This window comes from Pholis gunnellus (assembly GCF_910591455.1).
Source record: "Pholis gunnellus genome assembly, chromosome: 12".
Lineage (NCBI taxonomy): Eukaryota > Metazoa > Chordata > Actinopteri > Perciformes > Pholidae > Pholis > Pholis gunnellus.
In genome coordinates this window covers 15874396-15900902 of record NC_136539.1, presented here as the reverse complement: position 1 = coordinate 15900902, position 26507 = coordinate 15874396, and the positions used below count along the sequence as shown (strand labels likewise).

Here is a 26507-nt window from a genome sequence, read left to right as displayed (position 1 = left end):
CCCATGTGCACTCTTTACTACTTTTTGAGTAACCTTCGATAAAAGCTACAGCACCCAGCTGTTTTGGGAAATTACTGAGCCTCTTTTACTAAACAAACTCTTTGTGTGTGACCTGTTTCAAAGGATTTACAGTGGATCTTCTGGAGGAATCAATTGGCTTGGTGTGAAGCAGAGAGGGTTGGGAAGTCAGAAAGTATGGAAAGATCAACCAGGATTGATAGTTTTGGTCTTGTCGTGGGATTAGTTTACAACAAGAAAGCACAGAAAAACAGCCAACCTAATGCTCAAAAAGAATACATCAATACATTTGACACACTTTGCATTTCACTGGGAGAAAGGATATGCTGAAGTATTGCAGAGAGTCATACATGTATTGTATGGAAATTTATGTAGACATAATGGGAAAATTGCATTTAGCCTCATCCTTATATTTTATTGCCCTTGCCTTCCCTGTCAATGGATGTTTTTTGTGTCAAAGGATCACTTAGCAGGGGTTCATCTTCTGCTGAGAGCCACATCAGTGGCACAACAATGCACACAACACATTACAGCATGGAGCCATTTAGAAAAGAAGGCCATGAGCTCACAAGCAAAGGTTAAGAGTGCTCGAATTGTGGCGATTACATCCGAGCCACAGCACCGAGAAACCCACTTACCCACGCTAATCTGCGTGAGTTGATTGCCCACTCTTTGGGTGAAACCTGAACTGGTGCTATGTCTTTGAAGATGCTGCAAAAGTGAAGCAAGACTCATTTAAAAAAAGAAACAAAGAAAGGAAGAAAGAATGAAAAGAAAATAATTGAGAAGAGAGAGATGTGTGTGTGCTGTTGAGTAGCAGGAGAGCTATCCTCCTTCCCAGCTCATTTGAAAGCTAGAGCAATGCCAGTTGTGACCTTGGGGTCACTGAGGCAGGTTGGCTGCCTCTGTCAGAAGTCATGTTCTCTTGACAGCTCGGAGAGATGACAAGCTGAGCTGACAAACATCTCTGACTGCATTGGGTTTGGCCAATGGGTTATCCTCATCACCTGCTCTCAAACTGCCACCGCTAAACAAAAGAGTAAGAAACCCAAACAAATGGTTTTCTTTTGCAAATTAAAGTAGTTCATACATTACGGCAACTACTTGCGTTGTTCAGAGTTCTATTCAGATTTTTACCGGATTTGTGTGGCTACTTGAAAAGCAGAAGGAAAACATTCTGTCCATTTCACACATTCTGAGCTTTCAATCTGAAATCAACGTGTGATCTATAAGACAGCCCCGGACATCTAAGGGCATCACAGACCTGTTATTGCTCAATCTCGTGTGGCTGAACGCCACTCGTCCCTCTATGAAGCTGGATGCCGACCGCACGGGGCCGCGTAACTAGTTAGCATGCCGGAGTCTCGTTCGTTATCGGAATGAACCAGACAAATCGCTCAACCGACTAAGAACGGCCATGCACCACCACCCACAGAATCGAGAAAGAGCTATCAATCTGTCAATCCTCTCCGTGTCCGGGCCGGGTGAGGTTTCCCGTGTAGAGTCAAATTAAGCCGCAGGCTCCACTCCTGGTGGTGGCCTTCCGTCAATTCCTTTAAGTTTCAGCTTTGCCACCATACTCCCCCCGGAACCCAAAGACTTTGGTTTCCCGGACGCTGCCCGGCAGGTCATGGGAATAACGCCGCCGGATCGCTAGTTGGCATCGTTTATGGTCGGAACTACGACGGTATCTGATCGTCTTCGAACCTCTGACTTTCGTTCATGATTAATGAAAACATTCTTGGCAAATGCTTTCGCTTTCGTCCGTCTTGCGCCGGTCCAAGAATTTCACCTCTAACGGCACAATACGAAGTCCCCCGGCCGTCCCTCTTAATCATGGCCCCAGTTAGAGAAAAACCCACAAAATAGAACCGGAGTCCTATTCCATTATTCCTAGCTGCGGTATTCAGGCGACCGGGCCTGCTTTGAACACTCTAATTTTCAAAGTAAACGCTTCGGACCCCGCATGGACACTCAGTTAAGAGCATCGAGGGGGCGCCGAGAGGCAAACATCTCCGCGACTTATTGAGTGGCGTAATAATCGCGCGACACAACGAATCGATAATGAAATTCGTTGCCAACTATTTTAATAATCGATTTTTATCGATTTTATCGATTCGTTGTTGCAGCCCTACAATTTATCACAACTTGCTGGAAACACAAACCGAGTGGATGTGATTCAGGGACTGACCTTTATACAGACCAACAGATTAGCTCAGATCATTGTCGGTGGTCAGTTGTTGTTTTTTTCCACTAAAGGAAGATACTAAGCACATCAATAATATCTGGGCATTTTTGAGAAAGAAGTTTGTAGTTGGCTCACTCCTGCCTGAGCTACTTTATTTGCTCCTGAAAAAGGTTATTACTTCAACAACTGAAGTAAATTTAAACACTTTCCCTGAAATGCTATAAAAAATATGTTGAGATTACACACAGCCAGTTTCAAAAACTCCCTTTCAAACTAAATTCTGCTTCTGCACAACGATCCTGCTCACATATGAACAAATTATCTCCAATACAGGAATTATGTTCCGTCAGTGACAGCTGACAATAACTCTGCGCACAGAGTCACAGCGTTATTTATAGTTATACAAAAATATAACTTACACTCACAAAAATAAGTAAATGCAGAGATATTGAGCAATGTGTGACTTGATGCTGTGTAATATTTGCATTTGAGGGCAAAAAACGCAAATAATATCTACTTGAGCAGCAAATGAAGTCGCTTTCTCTGTATGTGTTTTTATCTGAGCTTCTGCCTGCTTCGTTGACATACATTAGGTCGGCTGCACGTCCTTTTAGTGCATGTTTGTGCATGCAAGAGTGACCCACTGACTAGCTCACGGTCGCTGCTCTGTACTGTACTCACACGGCGTTGTTTAAGCAAAGCACCCCCCCTAGACCGGGCGTAACATCCTTCCCAGGTAAACAGTGTTAGCTTCTCATTACTTTTGCCATTGTTTGCACTGTTAGCGCTGTTAGCACAGTTAGCTGCCAAACGCCAGCTCAGTCGTCGCCATCTTGAGAGCCGTTGAGAGACAATTGAAAGGCTCCCAATCTCATATTTAGAGAGAAGGAGGGATACTGTTACATGCTTAATGTAACCCCCGTTAATAAGTCAAAAATGTTCACCAACAATATTTCATTTCATCAGGGAGTGTCACATCGGAGATACAAGGTTTCTTTCAGATGGCATTGTTAAATGTCTGGGCTGGAGAAATGACAGTATACATGCAGCTAAGAAGTAGTGATGTCATAGGGGAGCTAGAGGATTAACGATGCGCACCACATGTTCTGGATCTTTTCTTCATGGTGCGTGAAGGGAGAGCTGGGACTGTGGGACTCAAGGCTAGGGACTCCCCGAGGGAGAAGGAGTAGAGAGACAGAGGAGATTGAAAGACTCATCTGATATTCATCTTATGCTGCAATGTCTGTCCTTGGTGTGGATAGTCTCAGGGGGAGGAGGGGAGGTAGACTTGAGCAAATACACAAACAGATACACACAAGCATTACATATATGCACACTATATGTGGCACACAAGCGCAAAAGCAGGGATAAAGGGAAGAGCACATTTTTTGTTTGCTTATTAATTTGTATGTATGTGCAGAAGATGCATGCTGTGCAAGTGATGTTCCTCACCTGTGATCTCCCGAACGGTGCGGAATACGTTGAGTTTTTCGGGGTCCAAAGCTTCAATGTTGTGGTACACATCCCTTTGAATGATAATTGGAGATCAGAATCACACAAACAAAAACAGAGCATGTGAAATTTAAACTATATCGATATGTGCTTCTTAATCACAGCAATGACAAATGACCTGCGCTCACCCAGGTATAAAACAGTACAATTAAGAACACCTGATCAAATCAGTAAGACATGTTCGCTGTGGAGTATGTCTTCTATAGTACTTCTACACATGCCACATTTCTTTAAGCTCCATAGAGTAATATATGAGCGTATACATTCACTGGCACTCTTCTTACCCTCAAGGCACTTTCAGCATACTCATTTCCCACTTGCCATTACTGACACTAACATTATTTATACATTCAGACAGTTAACACCCCGCCTACATAAAATAAAAAAAACTGGACTTTAAAGGGACACTCTTATCTCGATGTGAAAACCCCCCACATCTAACCATGAATATTTGCAATACATTTTGTCCCAAAGGTATTCATGCAGAATGCATTTGCTGAGGTGTTGATTGAGCTGAGAATAAAAAGTATATTTTCAGCTAAAAATATGGATTATATAGCTTATCCCAATATTGATTTTAATTATTCTAATTCAGTTTTAGGTTTATCATATTGATTAACATATTCCAACATTGTCAATCTAAGACTTCCATAATTCAAACCTATACTCTTAAGAAAGGACATGAACTATCAAGACATGATAACAGTTCTACTATTCCGCTCCCTCTGTTAACATTCTGATAAGCTACATGTTCTAAACTCTCACCCCTTGATCCCAGTGATAAGGAACACCAGGTTGCCATTGATTTTGGTGCAGTTGACAAACTTGTCGATGTTGCTGGAGTCCACTGTCTGAGCAGTCTGTAGGGTGGCTGTACCGATGCCATCGCACGCTGGACCACAGAGTGAGAAAGACAATAGTTTGATTAAATGTCTTTCCAATGCCAACATGATACAACAATTGAGCTATAAAGGTATGCAATGGCAGCATTTATTTTGCTTGTACATCATTTTTTTCAATGCACAATATTGTTTTTGTATTAATACAAGAGTAATTTGTATGAATGTGTCCATGGATACAGCTGCAAGTCTCCATCTCATATCAGTGAGGTTTTTATATTTAACAAAAATAAAACTTAATTTCAATTGCCCAAAACTCAGAAGGAATGTGGTAATGATTTATTGATGTTCAGATGCTACACGCACACTTCGCATGCCTGATATTACAAGTGATAGATAAACCAATAATTCTATACTTTAACAACTTCATACATGGCTAAATAAATGTGAACTTAATGAATTACTGAAGAATAAATATATTAACATCTGTTAGTGGTTTACCTTTCGGGCAGATGTCAGTACAAGGAATGCACAACTTAATGCGGTTCTCCTCCACCTCCATCTTGTTACTGGGGCACGCTCTCACACAGGAGCTATGGTCCACCACAAAGTTATCTGAAAAACAATTCACCGTAAATGTCAAATACAGATGGCTGCTGTTCGTCACACAGGGACAGCCAGTAAAATAAGTGGCACTTAGTGAACGAAATCACAGAACAAAGTGTTGAAAGTCACTTTCATTCACTTATTCTCTCCAGAAATGCATTAAAGAATAACACATTCATGTTTGGATTGTTTTAGCTTACAACTTACATATTTTATGAAATTGATGATTAATAATAACAAATAAAAAAAATCTATCTTAGATATTTACAAATCAGTGACATAACCATAAAGTAATGCAATGTGTACATGCTTGAGCAACTCTCAATTTGTGTGTCTCTATTATCTTGAATGTTTAATTTGACCCTGTTTCATTTCTAAAAGTCTCTAATCAGTTGGATGAGCTACCCTGTTAGGAAAAAAGGAGCTCATACAGATAACAGTCTGTTGGCTCTGGCAAGTCACTAATCACTAGTCAGCAAAAACTCACAATGAAATGAAAATAAAAAGATCATGGGTTGTGTTAAAATAACGAACCAGTGTAAAAAACGTAACATCACGAGGGTGAATATACAATAACAGGACTTGTGGACTGTCTTTCATAATGTTGAGTAACAAAGCGTAACAACGTTAGGTAAAACAGCAGTACATAAAAAGTGTAAAGTTAACATTTACTTCTGGTTTCATACAGGACACGAACAGCGGTCTTCTGGTTGAAAGTTCTGTGTTTGTTTGACCGATCTACCGCCCCCTTCTACAGACCCCTTCTGGACTTTTTTGCTTCACCTACTCGCTGTCATAGCCACTTAGCTGTCATAGCCACTTAGCTGTCATACCACGTAACTTTCAATAACGGTTACTCGACATACTACGACGCTTGCTCTGCCTGTCACTTGTTGTACTATGTCCCTTGTTCTGACAAATACAAAAACGTTCATATTCATTGACAATGGCCAAGCCTTGTGCCATAGCTTAATTAAAGAGGCGTGAGCGTGCAGGTGAATCATGGCGAATATCTAGACAGGCAACACATCTCTACCTAAATCACCCATGGGGGAGTTTGGATGAACATAAATAGCCCTTTGTAGAAATGAAGACCAGCAACAATGTCCTCATTCCCGAGGTCTAAAACTCAAATTGATCCTCACAAAGATAGGCATACAAGAGAACACTCTATTTCACACGCGCACACACACACACACACATCTTAAAAAAACATAAAACAAGCTGTATTTACATTTACATTAGTTGTTTTGTATATATGACATACCAGCAGAAATTATAAGGTTATAAGAGGCTTAAAAAGTAAATATAATTCAAGCGTCTCATGTTTTTAATGGTTGTTCTTGTTCATGGCAAATCTTATCTGCCAGTAATCAAATGCAAATACAGCATTTAAAGAGCATAACTGTACTGGCTTCTGTCAGCGCACTCTGTATGCATGCGTGTACAGTCCATCAAATTCAGTCTATGAAAATGCACATGATGTGTGTGTGTGTTTGTGTATGCACAGTTATGATCTTTGCTAAGAGATTAGTATTATACTGGCATTATGCAAATATCATATAATGGCTTATTTTGACAGATGTGCAGTGGTACATGTACATTTACAGCATGTTAGTTGTTTTCTATACCATGCTCGTGTTTCAACTAAGCAAGTTTCCTTAATTAACCCTCAGAGACAGCATTAATGGATGGGATTCAATGTCTTTTCTGAATTGATTTAACTTTACTCAATGTCACACATGTATTTGCCAAAGGAAACATATTTAGCTCTATCATAAAAAGCAATCTATATTAATGCTTAACTAATAATCAGTAATATGGGTATCAGCATAAACCAACCGTTTACTTTCTATCACCAAAATTCTTTATTGAGTCATCAGTGTGGCAGGAGCTCTGCAAAGTGCATTGAACAGTATCATCTTGCAGACTTTTGTGTATATGAGGAAATAAGCCATGGCGAAGATTTTATTGGGTTTTAGGATCATAAATTCAAAGTGGCAAAGATAATCATGTCTTGGAAAAAAACTTTTTACGGCCAAGAAGGGGTTTTGACTGGTGAAATTGTGGAATCAGTATAACATCATCACAAGTATACTAGTAAAGCAGGTGTGTGTGTGTGTGTGTGTGTGTGTCCAGGTGGTAAGACTTACGAGGACACTTCTTGACACAGAAGGCTCCATAGGTGTACTTCGCCCTGGGGTTGTGTTCCAGTTGGAAGGTGGTGGGGTTGTAGACAAAGGGCTGGGGGCACTGGGTCACACAGGCCCCACTGTCATTGAAGTTGGTGCAGGCCTGCAAGCACACACACACACACACACACACTTAACTGTTGACCCCTCACTCCTCTCAAATGCCCGGTGGTACATTACATTACATTACAGTCATTTAGCAGACGCTTTTATCCAAAGTGACTTACAATTTAAATTCTATCACATTCATACACCGTATACGGGAGCAATTTTGGGGTTAAGTGTCTTGCTCAAGGACACATCGACATGCGACTAGCGGAGCCGGGGGAATCGAACTGCCGATGCTCTGATTGAAGGACGGCCCTGCTTTCCACTTAGCCACAGTCGCCATCGTAGTAGCCACAAGTGATCATCAACTGCCTCAGCTTGGAATGTTGTTTCAGCGAGGGATTAGGAATTGATCCTGTCCAGATTTGCAGGCCAAGGTAAATCCATCAGTATGCCTGATTTTTCCGTCAACACATGGGGATACCTTTGCATATAGACAGTAAGGACATGTCCAAGAATTGTCCCTATACAAATATATGAGCTAACTCGCAATAACCTTTAGAGTTAACAGATACACACACACACACAGAAGATGCCAGTTATGACGTCGCCGAGGTCCGGACCCCGGTCATTACATCCTGAAAACCCCACTGTCTCTCTGCATCTAAATGTCGTGAAACAGCTTGAAACTGACACAGATCAATACGACAGCTATTTGTGACGGTGAGGTGACTGGGGAAGGCAGTGTGTGTGGGACGCATCGTGGTCCCTCCATTATATTTGCATTATTGCATTATATTCCAGTATATTTTGAATTCCCTTTGCAAAAATAAAGACATTTCCACTATAAATCAGTGCATACAAATTCACCAGAATGCAGAAAATGCAGAAGTTTGACGCTAATAATTTCCCTGGAGGAGAACACCCAGAACCCTCCACTGTATATGTGTCCCCTTCCAATGTTGAAAGGAGGCCTACGGGCAATGCATAGCGTGATTGCAAAGTGAGTGTGTGGTTTAGCGAGGGAGACCATGGCTGCACTCAGGGCAGAGAGGTGTTGGTGACCGGAGCAGAGGGAAAGATGAGCAGTGAAGTTGTCTTATGGCTGTAATGTACAGTGTAGGTTACAGTTAGCTCGTGGATAAACACTGCAAAAAATACTCCTCAATACCGCCAAAGTTCCTGTGTCTTGTTTACCAGCAGCCGGTGCAGACAGCTGCATTTGTTAAAATGAGAGCAGATCTGTAGAGTGTAAAACCCAAGTGGAAGGCCCGTTCGATAGGCTTGCGTTCTAGATGGGGGGCAATTGTGTTTTGTAACAGCAGTGGACGTTGCAGACTCACCTGGAAAAGATTTACAATCTACTGAGAGCACTTTTCTAGTAAGACTTATGATCAATGAGCCATTACATCTTTCCAAAATAAAACAACACAAATCTTATCTTTTTCTTTTTTCACTTCTAATGTTCTGAAAACAGTCCAAACAAAACAACTGAGGTATGTACTGAGCCATAGCTTTTGTGTTTACTCCTTTACGGCCCCTAACTCTTTACAGGGGTCTTTGCTCTCTCAAAAATGACTTATTCATTCCTGATTCTTTCAAAAAATGAAGTGTCAGTCCGGGAAAAATACACAGTGACAGAGAAAAAGAGAGACAAGTGAGAGTGTTAAAATGTGTAGTTAATTTACTGTACAGTGTAAATTTAGTCAACACGATAAACCCAATGAATCGAGTGCGGTTCATAATGCTCTGGAGATAAGCTCTTATGTCTTAAGAAAATCAATAGATTAGGGCTGCACGGTGGTGTCGCCTCACAGCAAGAGGGGCGTGGGTTCGATTCCCAGGTCTGTCGGCCTTTCTGCGTGGAGTTTGCATGATCTCCCCGTGCCAGCGTGGTCTCTTTCTGAGTTCTCCGGCTTCCTCCCTCAGTCCAAAGGAGAGCTTAAGTTGATTGATGACTCTAAATTGCCCGTAAGTGTGAATGGTTGTCTGTCTCTATCAGTCAGCTCTGCGATGGTCTGGGGACCTGTCCAGGGTGTACCTTGCCTTCGCCCCAAATCAGCTGGGATCGGTAAAGTCAAAGTCCAAATGACTTCCCGAGTGTTCCATTCTTGCATGTAATAAAAGATGAAGCGTGAAGAATCGAGAAGCCCAAAACAAGTGAGCAAGAACTTGAGGAGCTCTATCAGTGATGTGCGCTGAATTACAACCACATAAGCGAGCTTAACATGTAGAGGGTTGAAAATAAAACTGATAAAGCACCCGCCTGAAAGCCAAAGTAGAGAGGAGGCTGGTGAAGTCTGTATTTAAAAATGAAACTCATGTCAGGTACAATTGGGAATGAAATGTCATTTAATAATATTTGCCATACAAGGGGCATTTTAACACAAAAAAAAGTGTCTGGAAGGAATAAAACCTTTTGATGATATCCTTGAATCAAAGTAAGTTAAAAGTCGCGAGTAACGTGTGTCAGGTTTGTGTAAAACAGGAAATTAATGGTTGTTTTGTTTGGGGGGGGCTATTATATTACCATGTAAACAACTTGATTTGTAATATATTTGTAAATTAAATTAAATGTGTGTGTGTGTGGTGTATGTGTGTGTCTGTGTGTGTGTGTGTGTGTGTGTGTGTGTGTGTGTTCACTTACAAAGCAGTCTGTGTCCTTCGGTCCATAGCAGCCACCTGCACACTCACGATGGCAGCAGTCACTAACATAGGGACCAAAGCAACGGCCGTCACACTGCTCAGCACATACTGTCTTAGTTACTGTGGATTGACAGATATAGAGAAAAAAAACAGAAAAGAAGAGAAAAGACGCATCATATAACAAGTCAACCAGTTCACATGGTTAGTGCCAACTTTAAACTAGTGTTATTAAAGTATCTAATCAATCATATTCTTCTACGTCTAGATGCTGGATACACTGCTGGATGTCTAACATTTGCATCGCAACCGTCTGGTAAAACGTATGCATGTGTGCGTTTCAGTGTGCGGGCAAGTTCAACTGAAGCCAGTATCACGGCCACCTACTAGCTATCTTTAATCAAGTGTTCGTCTCCCTGCATGCTCCTCTGAGGGTCTCCAGCTGGATATGACAAAGGGCATAGTGATTCCTATCTGACTCAGTGTATCGTCCTTTCACGACTCAGGCTGTCAAACTGACAAAATATAAAGGACACCAGCTGCATGAGGTGGGGCACTGGTGCGTAGAAATCCTTCTAGCATGTAGGGGAGCCTATACTTACAAGGCACTGCAACACCCTTTTACACTGGCGGGGCGCCCTAGAGGGCACTGCATCACGTTTTCTCCACTGCAGGGGCACCCCTGAGGGCACTTTATCATACCATAGGGGGAACTAAGAAGTTTTGTTGCTTAAACCTAACTAAGTTCACACCAGTGTGGGAACTGTCACTTAAGGTAATTTATGACAGAACTTTTAAGTATATACTTCCATCAAATGACATCCTGTCTGAAAATTCAAGACCCATTTTTTTGGAAAAACAACATGCGCTGGTGTCTGACTTTCTTGCTTCCTTGAGTGTATAAAGTCGAATAATAAAAAAAAATGAAAGTATTTTTTGTATGAACTAGCTTCCTTCAGATTTAATAATAGAGGTAAAAGTAAATTAGTTATAGATATTATAACTCAGATTGAAATAGTTGTCACATTACTCATTTGTGGGGAAAGTAGCAATGTTAGCGTACAAGTGTTAATGTGCATGTATTTGTGTGTGCGTGGATGCACATCATTTATTTTATGTGTGCTGTGTTTCCCTTTGGGCACTGTGGTGACGAGATATTATCACAGTGATTGATACAAGCCACAGACAGCCCGCCAAACACACACACACACACACACACACACACAGACTTCACTCTTTGCCTTACGTACCATCAGTGGCATTCCATTAACAGTGCTTGGGCTAAAATGAAATGGCCTACTTTTCTCAAAAGACACTTTGTCAAATAAATGACCTTGCCAGGCGAGAGACGCAACACTGTTGATCAATTTGGCTTTAAACTTACACTTTAAGAGAAAAAAAAAAAAAACATGCTGGCGACGACAAATACAAAAGGAATCCATCTCATAAAATATGCCTGGAAGCTTCCATTTGAGCAGGTTGTGGACAGCAGCATCAGTCACAGGAACCACTGCCTTTCAGTTCCCGTTTAAATGAGCTAAAGTGTGCTTTTTCACATCTGGTTTCCAAAACAGATTCATAAATGATTTTAGGATTTGTTTTGCAATGGAAACTACACTTCTATAACTAGACAACATTATCTTAGAATCTACACAAACGTTCGTACTGTTTAAGTCACAGAACTTCTCTTTTCTTCATATTTTTTTATGATATAAAATTGTTAAAACCCTCTTTTCATTTTCAATAAAACCTGATTTTAGCATGAGATAGGGAATGCCTATACAATATTGATCAAATGCTTTGGTTAAAGTTTAAGTTTTCTTCTGGCAGTCAGCTTGATTTCATATCTAATTATAAAGCAAGGAATCTCTTTCTGACTGTATGTCCTTGTGTTCTTCACATATCTCGGGGACCAGCTGATCCGCTCTACTTCACACATGGTGGGTGTATTGCTGGGGACCCCATGGAGTGCTTTTTCGAAATTTGTGCAATTCGGAAAAGAGACACGTTCCAATATGTATAAACTTGGAATAAAAAAGCACATAGCGCTCTGTGCAGCAGCAGGGCGGAGCTTCGGGGCTCTGTCATCCGCACTTGGCGGACCGCAGCGCAACTATGTCATGGCAGGTGTTATGCTCAAGATCCAAAGAAGCGCCTCTTTTTTTTTTAAGTGAAGTTGTTTGGATGAGCAGTTCTTGGGAAAACTGCAAGCTTTTTTTTCCCCCCATTACTGGCATTATGGGAACTAGTCATCATTGGAATCCATTGGAACCTGTAAAGTCAAGCTGAGTAGCCACTGCTCTCTGTAAAGGACTAAATCAGAGATTTAAAACTGATTCATATTTGATACTGAAACAATTTGGGTTTAATTAGGGTGTCCCTTATTTGAAAAAAGGTATACAAACATGGAGACCAAATATCGCTTTTCTTGCTATTCAGCTAATATAAGAGATGCAGATTCACTTTATGATATTTGTATCTCCCTGTGTAGCTTTGCTGTGTTTAAAAGATCTAGTGCTACTCAGAGCTTCTCTTCAGTGCCAGGCACTGAACTGAGGTCAGCACAAAGAAAGAGTTCTGCAGTTTCTCTCTGCATTCTCCAGAATTTAAGTTGTACTGATCTACTTTGTTGCAGCACATACTACCCCAAAACAATCACTGCACCAACTGTGGCCTTTCCACCCTTCACAAAAACATATTTTTGGATCAATGATCAGTTATCAACTACATTCTTTTCTAACTATACGCCACATTACAAACAAGGCTGCTGTATTGTATTTGAGGAAATTGAGTAGAATAGAAATACATTCATTTAACGTATTCTTCATTGCTGTAAATGTTTAGTGATTATCTCTTTCGGTGCCATTCATACACGATGTGGTGACTGTATTTTCTAAAGACTCTAAATGGTACAATCGATATTTTTTCAAATGACAATGTGAAAACAGTGCGGCAAAGGCGAGGGATGGCTTGCAGTGAGTAATAAACAGAGAATTAAGACGTTCAGCGCTCAGTGTTTTAGATCTACTAGGGATGTGTCAACTAGTCACATAGCTACATCTGCTAAAAATAGGAAGCAAATGTAGCCGTCTTCTCCGGTGACTGTCCATTTTTCATTGAATTAAATGTAAGAAAATGTGTTAACATAGCACTCAAATAGTTGCTAATCAACATGTCCCGCTGGCAACATCAGTGACCTTTCAGAGAAAAATTATCATCCTTTTAGAGACTCTAAACTGAGGTCTGAGATACACACAAAAAAGAGGAAAAAAAAACTATCATACCATAACCATATCATTGAAATGTCATCTTGTGTGTGCGGTCAAAGAGGTCTTTCATTTGACATTTTCACACTTATTCATTCCATGTATTTCAGCGCAATATAATTGAAGGTTGCGAGGTAGAAAGAGAGGCAGAATTATGAATCAGGACATCCAGGATGGAGATGGCGAGATAAAGGAGGCAGACAGACATGGCCGGGGCTTATCGAGGGTCGGTCTGTGACGTGTTGTTAACAGGTCCTGGTCAAACAGTTCATTTCTCATTATCTTAATGAGATCGCGACCACAGAACAAATAAGATGAGACATGCCAGGGTTGGAAGGCATAGATGAAGTGGTCCGTGCACAGCGTGATGGAAAGAGGGGAGGAAACCGATGGCGAGGATAGCACAATCAAACTGGAGAGTTAATGGAGAAACGAAAAAGATGTGCGCGAGTCTTTTTCGTCTGCATGAATATGTAAATGCTGTTCTTATGTGGAGTTGTGAAGTTTCAGTGAGTGGTACAGTACTAATTGTATTGTCTCTGTTCTGTTCCACTGCAAAGACGCGAAACATGGTCATGTTAAAGATCAAGCTTCCCTGCGTGTGTGTGTGTGTGTGCCTTCAGAGGAATGGTGAGGTGATGTGTTGGACACAGAGTGAGCAACGATAAAAAATGGATGAATGGACATCTGTAGAAACAGATTGTTAGTATCTGCGACAGATTGATACATTTGCAGACAGAAGGGTGATGGCTTCACAGTCTTTCATATTATCCGCTTATAGAATGCCACATTTTCAGCAGGTTATGCTGCTGGTTAGTTCACTTATCAAACACAAAAAACTTGAATTATCAGTGTGCAACGGATCCTTCAGTGCTATGTGTGCTCGATGTCAAAGCTCGATGTGTTATCTTCTCCACGGTGCTAAGTGATACTATGGGATATGCCAACAATTGGTTTAGAAACAAGGACATTTAGTAGTAGCAGTAATATATTTACTAAAGTGCATTCATGCAGTTTATATTCTTCTTCCTCCTCCTCCTCTTCTTTCAGCTGATCCTGTAAGGGTTCACCACAGAGGACCATATTTCCATCTAGTCGGTACCCCGTGCCTCGACCGATCCGGTATCGAAATTAGATTTTATGATCCGCATATTCAATTTGGCATAGGCTTTACACTGGATGCCCTTCCTGATTTAACGTTTACATTTCTCAATAGTATATGGGATGTTATCATATTGACCTCCCTGAAAGGTAGTACGTAACAAAATTACCGGCAAGCATGGTTCGGGCGTGTTTGAGAGTTGGGCCATGGGCCATATATAAATTACTTTATGTTTTGGCTGATAATTCCAGCGCTGTGGAGTCTGTCCTCACAAAAAACACCAGCATCATCTGTTGAAATGGCTTAAATCAACTATGTATGAATGTTTGGCTGACAAGGACTGCTCAAGTCTGACCTCAAAATCAAAGGAATAGGTAATGTTAACTTCTTGGATAAAATGTCTGGGTAGACAAAGCATGTGCTTTTTGACACGAGACATCCCACCTCCTACATATTTACATTCAGTGTTGGTGGAGGGGATTTCTTTTCTCGCATTTATGGCTGCTATATGAATTATTTCTATTCTATTATAAAGCCGTTTGATAATAGAATGCCTACAAATCTGTATATCATTTGGGGAAAAATAAAAAATCCTCTTGAGGCTACGTCCCATTTTTTTTGTAATTATTCCCCAACTGTCCACATCATTCTGAAATGATGAATAATTTGCTAATAAATCTAATTATATTAGAGTTTATAAGGGAATAGCAGGTTAGTAATAGTAACATAGAACAACACTGCATGACAATGCTAGGGAGGACATAGACGGCAATATTTTCCCAGTAATAGAACTTTTGCTACATTAATTTTCTGATTCAGTCCAGAGAAACTGAGGGGAAATTACACAACGTTGAAGGTATTTTAAAAGCCTAAAAGATCTGGGGCTTCTGAGAAAACATTTGGTGCTGGAGCCCCAGAACAAGGCAATGATAAGCTACCTCTTCTGTGGTTTAGTTCAGAGGACCTGTTGGGACCTGGAGACGCAAAAGTAAAATGATTATATTTCATTCCCTTTATTCCTTGGTTCAAGTTAGCTGGTGGCCAGTGGCTTGCAGCTCTTATACCTGCTCTTCTACATGTACAGTATGTGTTGTGCACTGTACAACAGACAGAGAAAGCAAAGCGGGTATAGCCTGAGAGAGACACTGACAGAGAATTGAGAGCTTAAGAAAATGACTGAAGGAGAAGGAATAACATGGATGCCCACTCCCCGCTGATAGACTCAGTAGTGGATCATTCTCACACTCTCTCCCAGCTGCCATGGGCTAGTGTGAAAAATGGGAGGTCCCAGCTGGAGGGTTTGTGGAAGATGTGTCGAGGGATGTTGTTGGGTGTTGATTTGTGCGTGCGTGCGTGTGCTGGAGGTGGTGGCATTTCCACAGCCATTGTGGGCTTGTGAATACCTGTCCAGAGCTGGCCCATTTACGAGGCTCAAACCTGCCTGAAAACATACAAACTAGCATTCGCTCACTGTGAATTTGATAAGTAAAGAAATGTAAGGTTAAATTGGGGTTTTAGCTAATTTTTAAATATTTGAAAATATGAATTAATAATAATTATAATATTTTAAAGGGAATACCACCGTCATGACTGGATCTTATCTTGGAGAGGCAAATGCCACAGTAAGCTTCAGATATGATAAAACTAATTTTATAGTCAGGACATCAGCTACTCTTCTGGGGTTTGTCAAAACACATCAGAGTGAAGTAAAAATGTATATAAAATTCAACAAATTATTTTATGTGATTTATCATGAAAGGCATTTTAGTTACCAAATAAACAGTGCAGTTTGTATTTCATTTTTTTAGGCGGGGCCATTAAATATGATTTGGCACCTTCGACAACATTAGTGGCAACATTCACATAAATGCCAATCTTGACCTCCAGTAAGTCACTTAAGTTGCCTGATTAGAAGCTTTGACACAGGTAAATGTCACAAGGACATTAGTTAAGCACAGTCCTACCCTTATATTGAAACAAGCCAGCTTTCTCACAATCAAACATGTTAGTATATTAATAATTTTTAATAAACAAAATAAAATGTAACCATCAAAAAAATCCATGTAAATGTATCTTTAAATCATATGCGCTTACAAACATAAAATACTGTGGAGACCTTTCTAAAATGACACTAGATGTGATTGAGAGCCACTAAAAGGCTGTGTGATGTCTTCAGCTAATAATAGTAATGTACTTACAGCTCTGACACTGGTCCCCTTTGGGTCCCCAGCAACGACCGTTACAGGAACGATTGCACTTTTGACCTGCACACAAGTTCAAGGGAAAAAAAATCATTGGCGTTTTACATTTGCAAACAGTTATTTATTCACAAAACATGATCAGTATCAGCCTTCAAAATCTATATTAGCTGAACCTTAAAATGGGTTAGAGGAGGTTAGCGGCGTATGTCTGCCATCATGCACTCCACTGAAGCCCAAATTGATCCAAAGCGAGGATGTAGGTATTCCTTTGGCTCCTCTTTAAGTGCACGGAATGTGTTTGTGTGTGTTAGATGGTGTGTGTGCTTCATTATAAGTCAATTTCAAGCATCTTTTGAGTGATTGATTATCATTATAATTGGACTCTGGCATAATAAACACAATCTGTAAGAAATGTAGGTGCTTGAATACATTACAGGACTGCTGTGTGGTTAATTATACTATATGATAATGGTATGTTAACTATTTATTTCTATTCCAATGACAGTTTCTACCCTTGTAATTACAAACTGATTGCTTTCACTTCATTTGATATTTGAGAGGTATTCTTATTATGATTCAACAAAGATGATGAAACTTGCCATCTCTGATTGGTACGTGCTGTTCCAGTCATAATAAACTGAAATAACCTTGGCACAGGTTGTTTTGGGAAAATAAGTAAATATGTGGCTCCACTCTAAATCAGCCCAGCATGAAACCAGCACCCACTAGGTTGAGATAAAAGCAGTAAAGCAGCAGAAAGCACAAGCAGAAAGCAGCATCATACCCTCAGAGCCTTTCCGTTTTTTTTTGTTTTTTTTGGAGGACTTAATTGACTGTCTAGTAATTGACTGCGGGGGAAGTGAGCCTGGATAAGTGCAGAAGTGCTGTCCTCTGTCCATCAGCCTCTCCGGATGAGAGCTATTAGCATCGATACTCTGTTCCCCACCACAAGCCTCTCCATCTTCTTCCCTTCTCTTCTTCCTCGTCTGTGCCCCTCTTCACCACACATTTCATCTCTTTCATCCTCAATCCACCCCTCGCTGATGCATCGCTCCTCTGTGGCTCTCTTTCGCTTAATGTCTATCTCTGTCGCTCTTTGTCTTTTTCCGGTCTGCCCCTCTGCTTTTCTCTTCTTCTACAGTTTGTTCCTCTCAAACTAGCACTTTGACAATGCTTGAGAAAGAGAGGTTGACAGCCTTGACTGTATGAAAAGCAGCACACAAACAGGATCATAATACAAATGTCAGCCAGCCATAAGTGGTTGTCTGACAGCGCCAAGTATGCAAAACCTCAGATGCACTTAGTTAAATCTCTGTTCGCCCTGTGAAGTCAAGACAAAGAGTTTTCATTTAATGTTCAAGGTCTTCACCATCTCATCTTATAAATTCTCAGTGACCTAGAATAAACCTGTCCGGCTCTCTTACTGCACCATAATCTTTTAAAGCTTCCTTAAAAACAGCCCCTAAGGTTGAAATGTCAAGAACGCTGCCGTGCCAGGGCTGGTGTGGAGCGAAAGACAGATGCCAGGTTTTCAACTGAATCAACGGGGCATGGATTCGAAAACCTGTCGTGTTTTTAGGAAGAGAACCAATGAACACAACACCAGTGGCACAAATAAGTCACAAGTAATAACGACGTGAATCTTGTGTCTCCCCAAAGAAGATTATTTTCTCAATTGTGGATTACAGGTTTGGAGACCCTTGATCTTTTGGCGGAGTAGAAGACTTGCACAGGAGTAAGGGTCGAACTAGGGCTAACAGGGCTGCAGGGAGGAGGGTGATTGAGCAGAATATCAATGCTTGGAGCTGTTAATCTGCATTTGAAGCCTTCAGCCAGTGCTGTGAGAGGAAATCCAAGGGCATATGCAGAGACTGTCTTTTTTATTTTCTTCCATAAGGATAATGCGTTTCATTATTGTGTAATTATGTATTTGGAGAAACGAGACAGCTTAATAAAGAAAAGAAGAAAAAAAACAACAACAACAAATTAAAGTGTCAAACAGCTTGAGCATTAAATGAATAACAAAAGCAGTGTGTGTTAAGAGGTTAAGTCAGGGAATGGGGCAGAAGAGGTAACTTGCATCTTTACTTCACTGACAGCCACCTCAACCGTCACCCCCCCCCCCCCCCCCCCCCCCCCCCCACACCCCTTGACAGATTAAGTATGTTCATTTTATCCAAACAAATCTCTTCATAATCCTAAGCATTTATTAACATGTCTTCCTGCTGACTACAGTGGGCCATTAAAGTGACGTGAGTGAGCAATCATTGTGCTTTGTTCCTGTACAGAATGGAGTGACAGAATTGGGTCAAGGGGTGTGTTTGGTAATGACAATGTTTTGCTGCTCACACTTGTTACATATTGTCAATGGAGCAGGTTAAGAGGGTCTCCTTTGGACCATTTCCCTTGTCGCAACTTACCAGCCCATGCTGCCTTATAAAAGGCGTGTAAAAACCTAACTACAATTTTGAAAGCCTATATTTTGAGTCTGCTCACAGTCCTGTAGGTTTGAGTTCAGGAACCTTCAGGTAGAGTTGACTATATTTTTGATCAAGATTGTTTACTGCAAATGAGTCATCACATATGTAGTCATGAGCTATCCTTATCAGCACGTTACACTGCATCAACACCTAAGAAATACATGAAATGGCATGTGAGAGAAATGAAAAAGGTGCAAAACTGTCACGATTTGAAGAGACAAAAGAATTAGAGCTTAATTTACTGGCAGTGAGGACTGTAAAAGTGATTGGAAAATGTCCAAATCTTTGGGAAAGCAATGCAGTGGGTGCAGGGTGCAAGAAAGGGAAAGAGCAGCAATCGTCACCTCCTCATTAACTGCTGAGGTGCTATTGAGCAAGGCAGACTGGACAGATTTTACACATCAAAGTCTGTTTACAGGTCTTGGGGAGTGCGACTGAAAATCGGACAAAAAGGTTGTTTAAAGTCTTCTGTGGCCTCAGAGGGAGCTGCACAAAATCTGATAAAGTGACATTGCTTAAGGCAGAGCTGGTTGAGGCTGAAAACTACAAGTTTGACAATGCCAAAAATCTGGTGGTATGTATAAAGGAGTAACAGTAAAAGTCCTTTTTAGCCTGCTGCTCATCTCGCTCCACTGTTGGTGGTCAAGTTGCATTAATGGGTAATGGGTAGCAAGAGGTTAATAAGAAAGTGTGGAGTAAAAAAGGCAATATCTCTTGTTGTGCAGCATCAATTCTAATACATCATGATTATTCAATATAGAAGTGCAATGCTAAGTGCTATTCTAAGCATCAATGTTGCCAGATGTGAATGAGTATAAACATCTGAGTGAGGGGCAACAAAAATGCTCTCAATAAAACTTTCCTTTAAAAAAAGGTTGAAGTCAAATCAAGTCTGAATGTCTTCTACACTTGTATTTGTTGGGTTACTTACATGAGACACTGCTGTTGGTGGGTACCACCACAGGATGCATCCGGGGGTTTTTGACAATGTCCTGCCAATGGATTGTGTCCGCATGACACAGGAACTTGTTCTGGTCAACATACACACCTCCGCTCAGGATCTCTGTGGAGAAGAGAGAGATCACACAGTCAATACAGATACACACAGGGCTTCCTTGCTACTGAACTGTTTCTGCCTGGAGGATGCAACTAATTCAGCAGCCCTGTTACCAATCTCCTGATGTGATTTTTAATTGCCAATTTCTTTTCCCCTCTTAATTTTATAAGTTACAACTGACATAGGGGATACAAAGGCGTATATCGAGTAACGATAGAAAAATGACGTTCGTTTCAAATTATGCCCTTTATTTCATTGTGTTACAAATCACACTCATATTTTACATCATTTGGATGATGCTTTGTGTTTTCGGGCACGGCACGGATGCAGCCTGCAGGCAGAACATTTGCATGAAGGCAGCAACACAGAAAGAAATGAAGGAGAGTGCATGGGACACAGAGCAGGGCAATTCTGAACAGAATAAGGACTCCAACCAGCAAAAAAATAAACAGCAGCTCAGACCTAAAAGAGGGACCACTTCTGTCACATTGACGTGGTGCTTTCCAAATTTCAACAGACTCCAACTGCACTAACCTCTTTTACAACTTACGCAAGAAACACCATTTCACAAATAATCACACAAAGAGGAAAGAACATAGCGGCTGCTATCTTACATCTGCAATGACAAAGACCACATTTACACGATTAATGGGGGTTTCGGGGCATAGTGCATTTGACACAAGGTACAAAATGTTAAGTCGAAAACACTAGAGGAGGAAATTCACAAGGTATTTATTGTACGCTACAACAGCAAATATGTGGTCGAGCTGAACGACACATCCCTTTATGAGTCTGACAATAGATGTCATCTTAGACTGGACACTCTGCAGTTGGTGTTTACAGGCAGGCTAATACTCAGATGACCACACAGGGGAAATATTAGCAAGTGATCTCAGGGAATACCACGGATACCGCCACTAACAGCATCCATGTACTTCGGCTGAATGACGAGACACACTTTGTGTTTTGGCCACCAACTTCATCATTCATTGGTGGGTGTCTAAAACAATGTTATTACAAACCTTATTATCAGTTACTTTTATTAAACCAAACTGCATTTTCAATTGCTGACAGGAGGAACAATGTATGTTAACAATTTAGTTTTTATTGTAATAGCCGGACATGGCAAAATATGTCTGCCATTGAGTTTCTGAGCATTTAAAAGCCAGTATGAAAGCGTAGAATCAAGAATACACCCCCTGAATTTGCAAATCATTTTCTAAAGACATGATTTTTTATTTACACCGCGCGAAGTGTGAAACTACTGCAAGTGGCGTCTGGAAGACATTACATTACTGTTGTCTATTTTGTTCCAAGGAATTGAAAATGTCCTCTAAATATAGGAAGAACATTAACAAAATATAAGTAAAAATGTGCTATATTGTGTTATGTATTGTTATCCGAATATGAAGCTACCGATATTGTGATATGTGTCATTATATGGATTTGAAATGACCTATATTGGGATATGAAATGTTGGTCATATGGCACAGCCGTACACTGACATGGCCAGACACTGCGTGTCGAAATCAAAATCTAATCACGAGATTAGAAAGGCACTTTATCCTTTTCTTTTCAACTGAGGGCAAAAGAAGGGCTGGGTTTCAGAGGAAGGAACTGATGTTGAGACGCACACATCTGACGATGGTTGTTGTACTGAAGCAGCCAGGACAAAGCAGTGTCACATTGCCATTACTACGACCTCTGATTTTGTTGTTTTCCTCATCCTCTTATTCCCATGCTGTTAGACAGGATCAATTAAGTCTCGCTACCATCACAATGCAAAATCCATCTGGGGATTTAAACGCTGTAGGGGACAGCAGTCCCTATTTTATAATTCATCAAGGATTTTGGTCATCACTCCATCAAAATATGTCTAATGATTGTCAAAGGATTGATTCATGTCGTCACACCCACACACAGACACACACACACACACACAGACACACACACACACACACACCGTCTGTTGCAGGGTGGTTCCGATCATTGTGCAGGAGTTCAGAAAATGCTTAATCCTGACTTTTATGTGAGAAAGAGTGGGAAAAAGAAAGACAGAGAGACAAATAAATATGGAAGAAAGCCACAGAGAGACGGATGGCGGGAAAGAAATACAAAGTGAAGCCCAGTAGCAGATTTGCATTATTTACAGAGCTTGTGTGCGCTCTATCTCCTTACAAACAGATTACTGACACAGGGCTGAAACCGATGAGACACATAATCATACATGAGGCGCCCTGCAAGCACCACATTGAAACAGCCAAATACAATATCATCCCACAAAAGCCCGATTAAATGGTGCTCCTTGGATAATAGGTGGTGGTGGTATTACCTACAAAAGCCCCACCCCCAACCTCAGCTCTCTTTCTGCATGTGCGGTGGGAGTTATGGAGATAAATTAATCCTGCCTCTCACCACAGGAGGGATATCGTTTGGGTCGGAGGAGGCCTCGTCTCAAATTCAAATTGTTTGCACAATAAGATGCTGCTGGCAAAGTAGGGCAATGGACAAGCCAACAGACAAAGCAAAGTAGTTATTACGACAAAAACGACAGGAGGGCATCTCAACCCTGTTCAAGCAAGATATTACATGGACATTCAACTTCATACTGGGTGGTGAAATTGGAACCAAAATAAGTCAAATCTAGATTTAAACATATCCAAGACATATTGACGGTTCACATAGGTTCCAATAGGCTTTGAAAGTCCTTCAAAATGTATGCCATTTGGGTAAAATGACATAAATTCACCACAAATGGATGCAGGGATGTCCCATTTGAGTCATAATTCAATCTATGGTTGTGCTTGTCTATGAGTTTCACAGAACAACAACACAATCATGGCCAAGTCCTTACATTTGATCATTTTGTCGCTTGTGCACTCAAACAAGAGGCAAGGCTTGCTCTTCTGCAAAAGACTTAGCCATAAGGATATTAGCAAACAAGTACAGTGACTTGACAAAGAAGAAGAAGCACACGACGATGACGGATATGCAGCATAGATTCTATTCTACTGTATTTCATCTTGAATATTTAAAAGTAACAGCGGACCTTTAGATATGCTGTCCATCATCATCGGTTAAGGAAATGTGTCCTCATGTCCGTAAACTTGAGCCATACTCATCATCATGCCACAAAGATAATAACAGTTTTTAATCACAGTTTTTCAATGATCTAATCTGGAAATGTAAACAAAAGAGTTGAATTTAAGCGACAATTTAGCCACAAACCATTGCCAGGATTCTTGTGCGTGGTAAACAAGTGAGTCAAGGTGTTTTCACTAATTCCAGCTGGACCTGAGCAGCATTCCCACTCTCAAACACATTGTATAAACAGACCGAAAAATAAAATACTCTCTGCTAAACACTTTCACAAGTGACCCTCAGCGCCATCCAGAGGGCTCCACCATCTTGTAATGATTCTAGCACACATGGTGCATTTGGACATGTACTGCACAACACACCAATCTGCAGTGAGACATGACCAAGATCAAGAAGCTGGACAACAGTTTAATTGGCTGCTTGCTGGCGCTTTGCCTAGGACAGTTTAAGCATTTCCCATATCGTCCGTCATCAATGTATTAACAATTAACGAACATATTACATAATACCTACAAAATTGCGCAAAACTTATGCACGCTTTGCTTTTTCATTACCAGTAAATGCTTGGCTTGCACATTTGCTGGGTGTGCAGTTGGTGACCAGGGGGAGATCAATGGTTAATTCCTGTTGTTGATTGTTCAGTGGGTAGAGAAAATGGCTTAATTAGTTTGTTCACGTAGCTACAGCTCGTGTCTCCAAACTACCCCCTACCTTTCCACTACCTTTCATCCACATCCACACTTGGAGCCACTCCAAGTGTCTCTGAATGAGTGCATGGCTTCAAAAGACACAGCAATCTTCAATATCAGGCCACATGACCGTTGGAGGAAAACAATATGAAATTCAAGGAGGCGGAACAAATGTATGCAGGCAATTATTTTGATGGTAATCGCTTGTTATGATTTTTTTTTTACTTTCTTATTGCAGTGCGGGGACGAGTTTGATTAAGACTGGGAGGCAAATGGCAAACCAATGATCAGAAAGAAATCCATATTAATGAGTTTGTGAGAGTGAATTAATAAGTGCTGTGTGGATTGTTTAATGAAGAAATATGTAGGAAAACAGAAGTACTATAATGAATGGTTGACTTGCTCCAGTGTTGGAGGACTGCATTATCGGATATCCTCACTAGTGTTCATTCTTTTGTATACTGAAGAAGATCCATGTTCTGAACTGCTACCATCAATACACACAAGAAAACTCATTCACTCGATATCTAAACTTCTGTCCCTCTGAGGGAGGTATATACACATAGATGTGAAGAAAAACCACCCGACTTGAAGAGTTAGATAGAGAGTTAGCAAGAGATAAAGAAAGACACTCAAACAGTCGGGCAATTACAGTAGATACACAGGTATTCAATCAGAGAGACAGGGGCGTTTCTCCTCCAGCAACAGGACTGGGGATTTTACACTGGGTCTCCACCGTAGCGTCTCATTGAGTCCGAGAGCTTCTACTTGGTTTCGGCTGAACGCTGCTATTAGCTCAGTGCAACAGAGGGGAAAAACTCAGTGCGAAGATGAGGATGCATTCTGGGTCAAAGAGGCTAAATGCTGGGGCGCATATCCTGCTGTACACCCCAGCAGCAGTGGAAGGCTTAAGTTGTTGCTCGGATGCACTCAAACTAGGAGACATACCAAAACAAGCACACATGTACAGTCAACACACAGAAAGAAGCAGGCTAAAAACATATTCACAAACACACATGTTTGGCTGAGTGTTGGCAATAATAAGGCCCTCATTACCATACGTGTCTTGAGAACCGCTTGCATTACCAGTATAGGTCCCTAATTTGAATCCCTACGACATTCGGGAAAATTAGCGGGGGGGGGGGGCCTCTGCAATTGCTATTATGAATTGATTGTGAAAGACACTATCAGACTGTTTCAGTGGCAAACCATAACAAACTATGTACTGGGAAGTGGTCAATACTCATGGTGCTGGTCCATAACGGAGCCCTTCCCAACAACAGATCCAGTATAAGAAGAAGAACTTTAGATAGTAAGTAGTTCTATAGGGAAGCTAAACGAGCACGCACAAGTGTTTTAATGCACTCTCACAGAAAAGGGAGTGAATGTAAAATGTCAAAAAAGAATGTAAGGCTGCTGACTGAACTGGACCACCTACCAATCAACAATAAAGAAATACATGTAAGAGTAAGTGAGTAAGCAATTGGGTAAATAAAGACTGTACATGCTGATTGGACGGATGAAGAATAATTTACTTGGAGTGATGGATGTTATGATGGGAGAATGAAGGATATCTATTTTATCCGCCATCATCCATCCGTTCATCTGTCGTGATAGATGATGGCTACAGTAAAAATAATGAGAAAGAAAGAAAATGTAAAGAGTGTCTACAATATGGTTGCAAAGGTTGAATAGATGATGCATGAATGAGTGAATATAACTATTTGATGAACCCACTCCAGAGGCCACAGCGTCTTCAGCACTCCTACTGAAAAAACACAAACTTAAAGCTAAATTGGTAAATAAAGCAACACTAAGCTTTACGAGAAGACGTTTTATTTGTCTTCCAGCGATTCACACGTAGCCACATAGCACTGCGTCAATCACTGTGCTCTGAGTTGCTCCGCTGCCGACAGGAGATGTCAGGACAGCAAATCTCTGCCTTTGCTCAACAAATAGGTGATCTCCCCTCCCATCCATCATCTGCTGCTGCTACTGCTGCACAGTTCCATCCTTGCCCTCCAGTCCCCACTGTTGCCAAGGAAATGCTTGCAGATTCCAGATGTAAAGAATGTTTGTATTTGGGTGTATTTGCATGTAAGTGGTGAAAAAAAGATGACGATAAAAAGAAGGAAAATGTATATGCATGAGCAAGCAAGAATTTGTATGCATGGATACGTTTGTTTGTTGGGTTTTTCTCTCATCTTTATGACGGACAGTTCTTTGTCAAAATACTGTAAATGATCATCTCTCGAAACTAAATGTGTGATGTTCCACAAGGGTCAGTCCTGGGGCCACTAGTCCAGAAGATTTGTTTTGAACTTCTATTAAGTGCAGGCTCTCCAACAAGACATATTTAGAAAAAAAGTAGAAGAAATTGAAGAAGTGGAGGACGGGATATACTGACTTGTAATCATGAGTATGAGTCAAGCTCTTTGGGAAGCACCTCCAGAGCCACTGAGGACATTAAACAACTGTTTTTTTAGGCTGAGTAAGTAAACTGAATTTAACGCTTAAAATTGGTGGAAGGTCCGATCAATCTATAGATGTCACCCCTTGGTGGTGTC

The 26507-nt window shown here is 40.9% G+C and overlaps 1 protein-coding gene across 1 annotated transcript in view; it reads right to left on the bottom strand.

The window, feature by feature from the left end:
- The window catches only part of erbb4b (erb-b2 receptor tyrosine kinase 4b), a 279720-nt gene that overhangs the window by 82132 nt on the left and 171081 nt on the right, over positions 1-26507 (bottom strand). Inside the window, exons 4-10 of the mRNA XM_079169947.1 lie at positions 20027-20158; positions 16613-16678; positions 10051-10169; positions 7317-7458; positions 5059-5172; positions 4484-4610; positions 3659-3732 (exon numbers count right to left, since the gene is read on the bottom strand). Of these exons, the coding sequence (XP_079026073.1) occupies positions 3659-3732; positions 4484-4610; positions 5059-5172; positions 7317-7458; positions 10051-10169; positions 16613-16678; positions 20027-20158 (774 nt within the window). The remainder of the gene's footprint in view (positions 1-3658; positions 3733-4483; positions 4611-5058; positions 5173-7316; positions 7459-10050; positions 10170-16612; positions 16679-20026; positions 20159-26507) is intronic.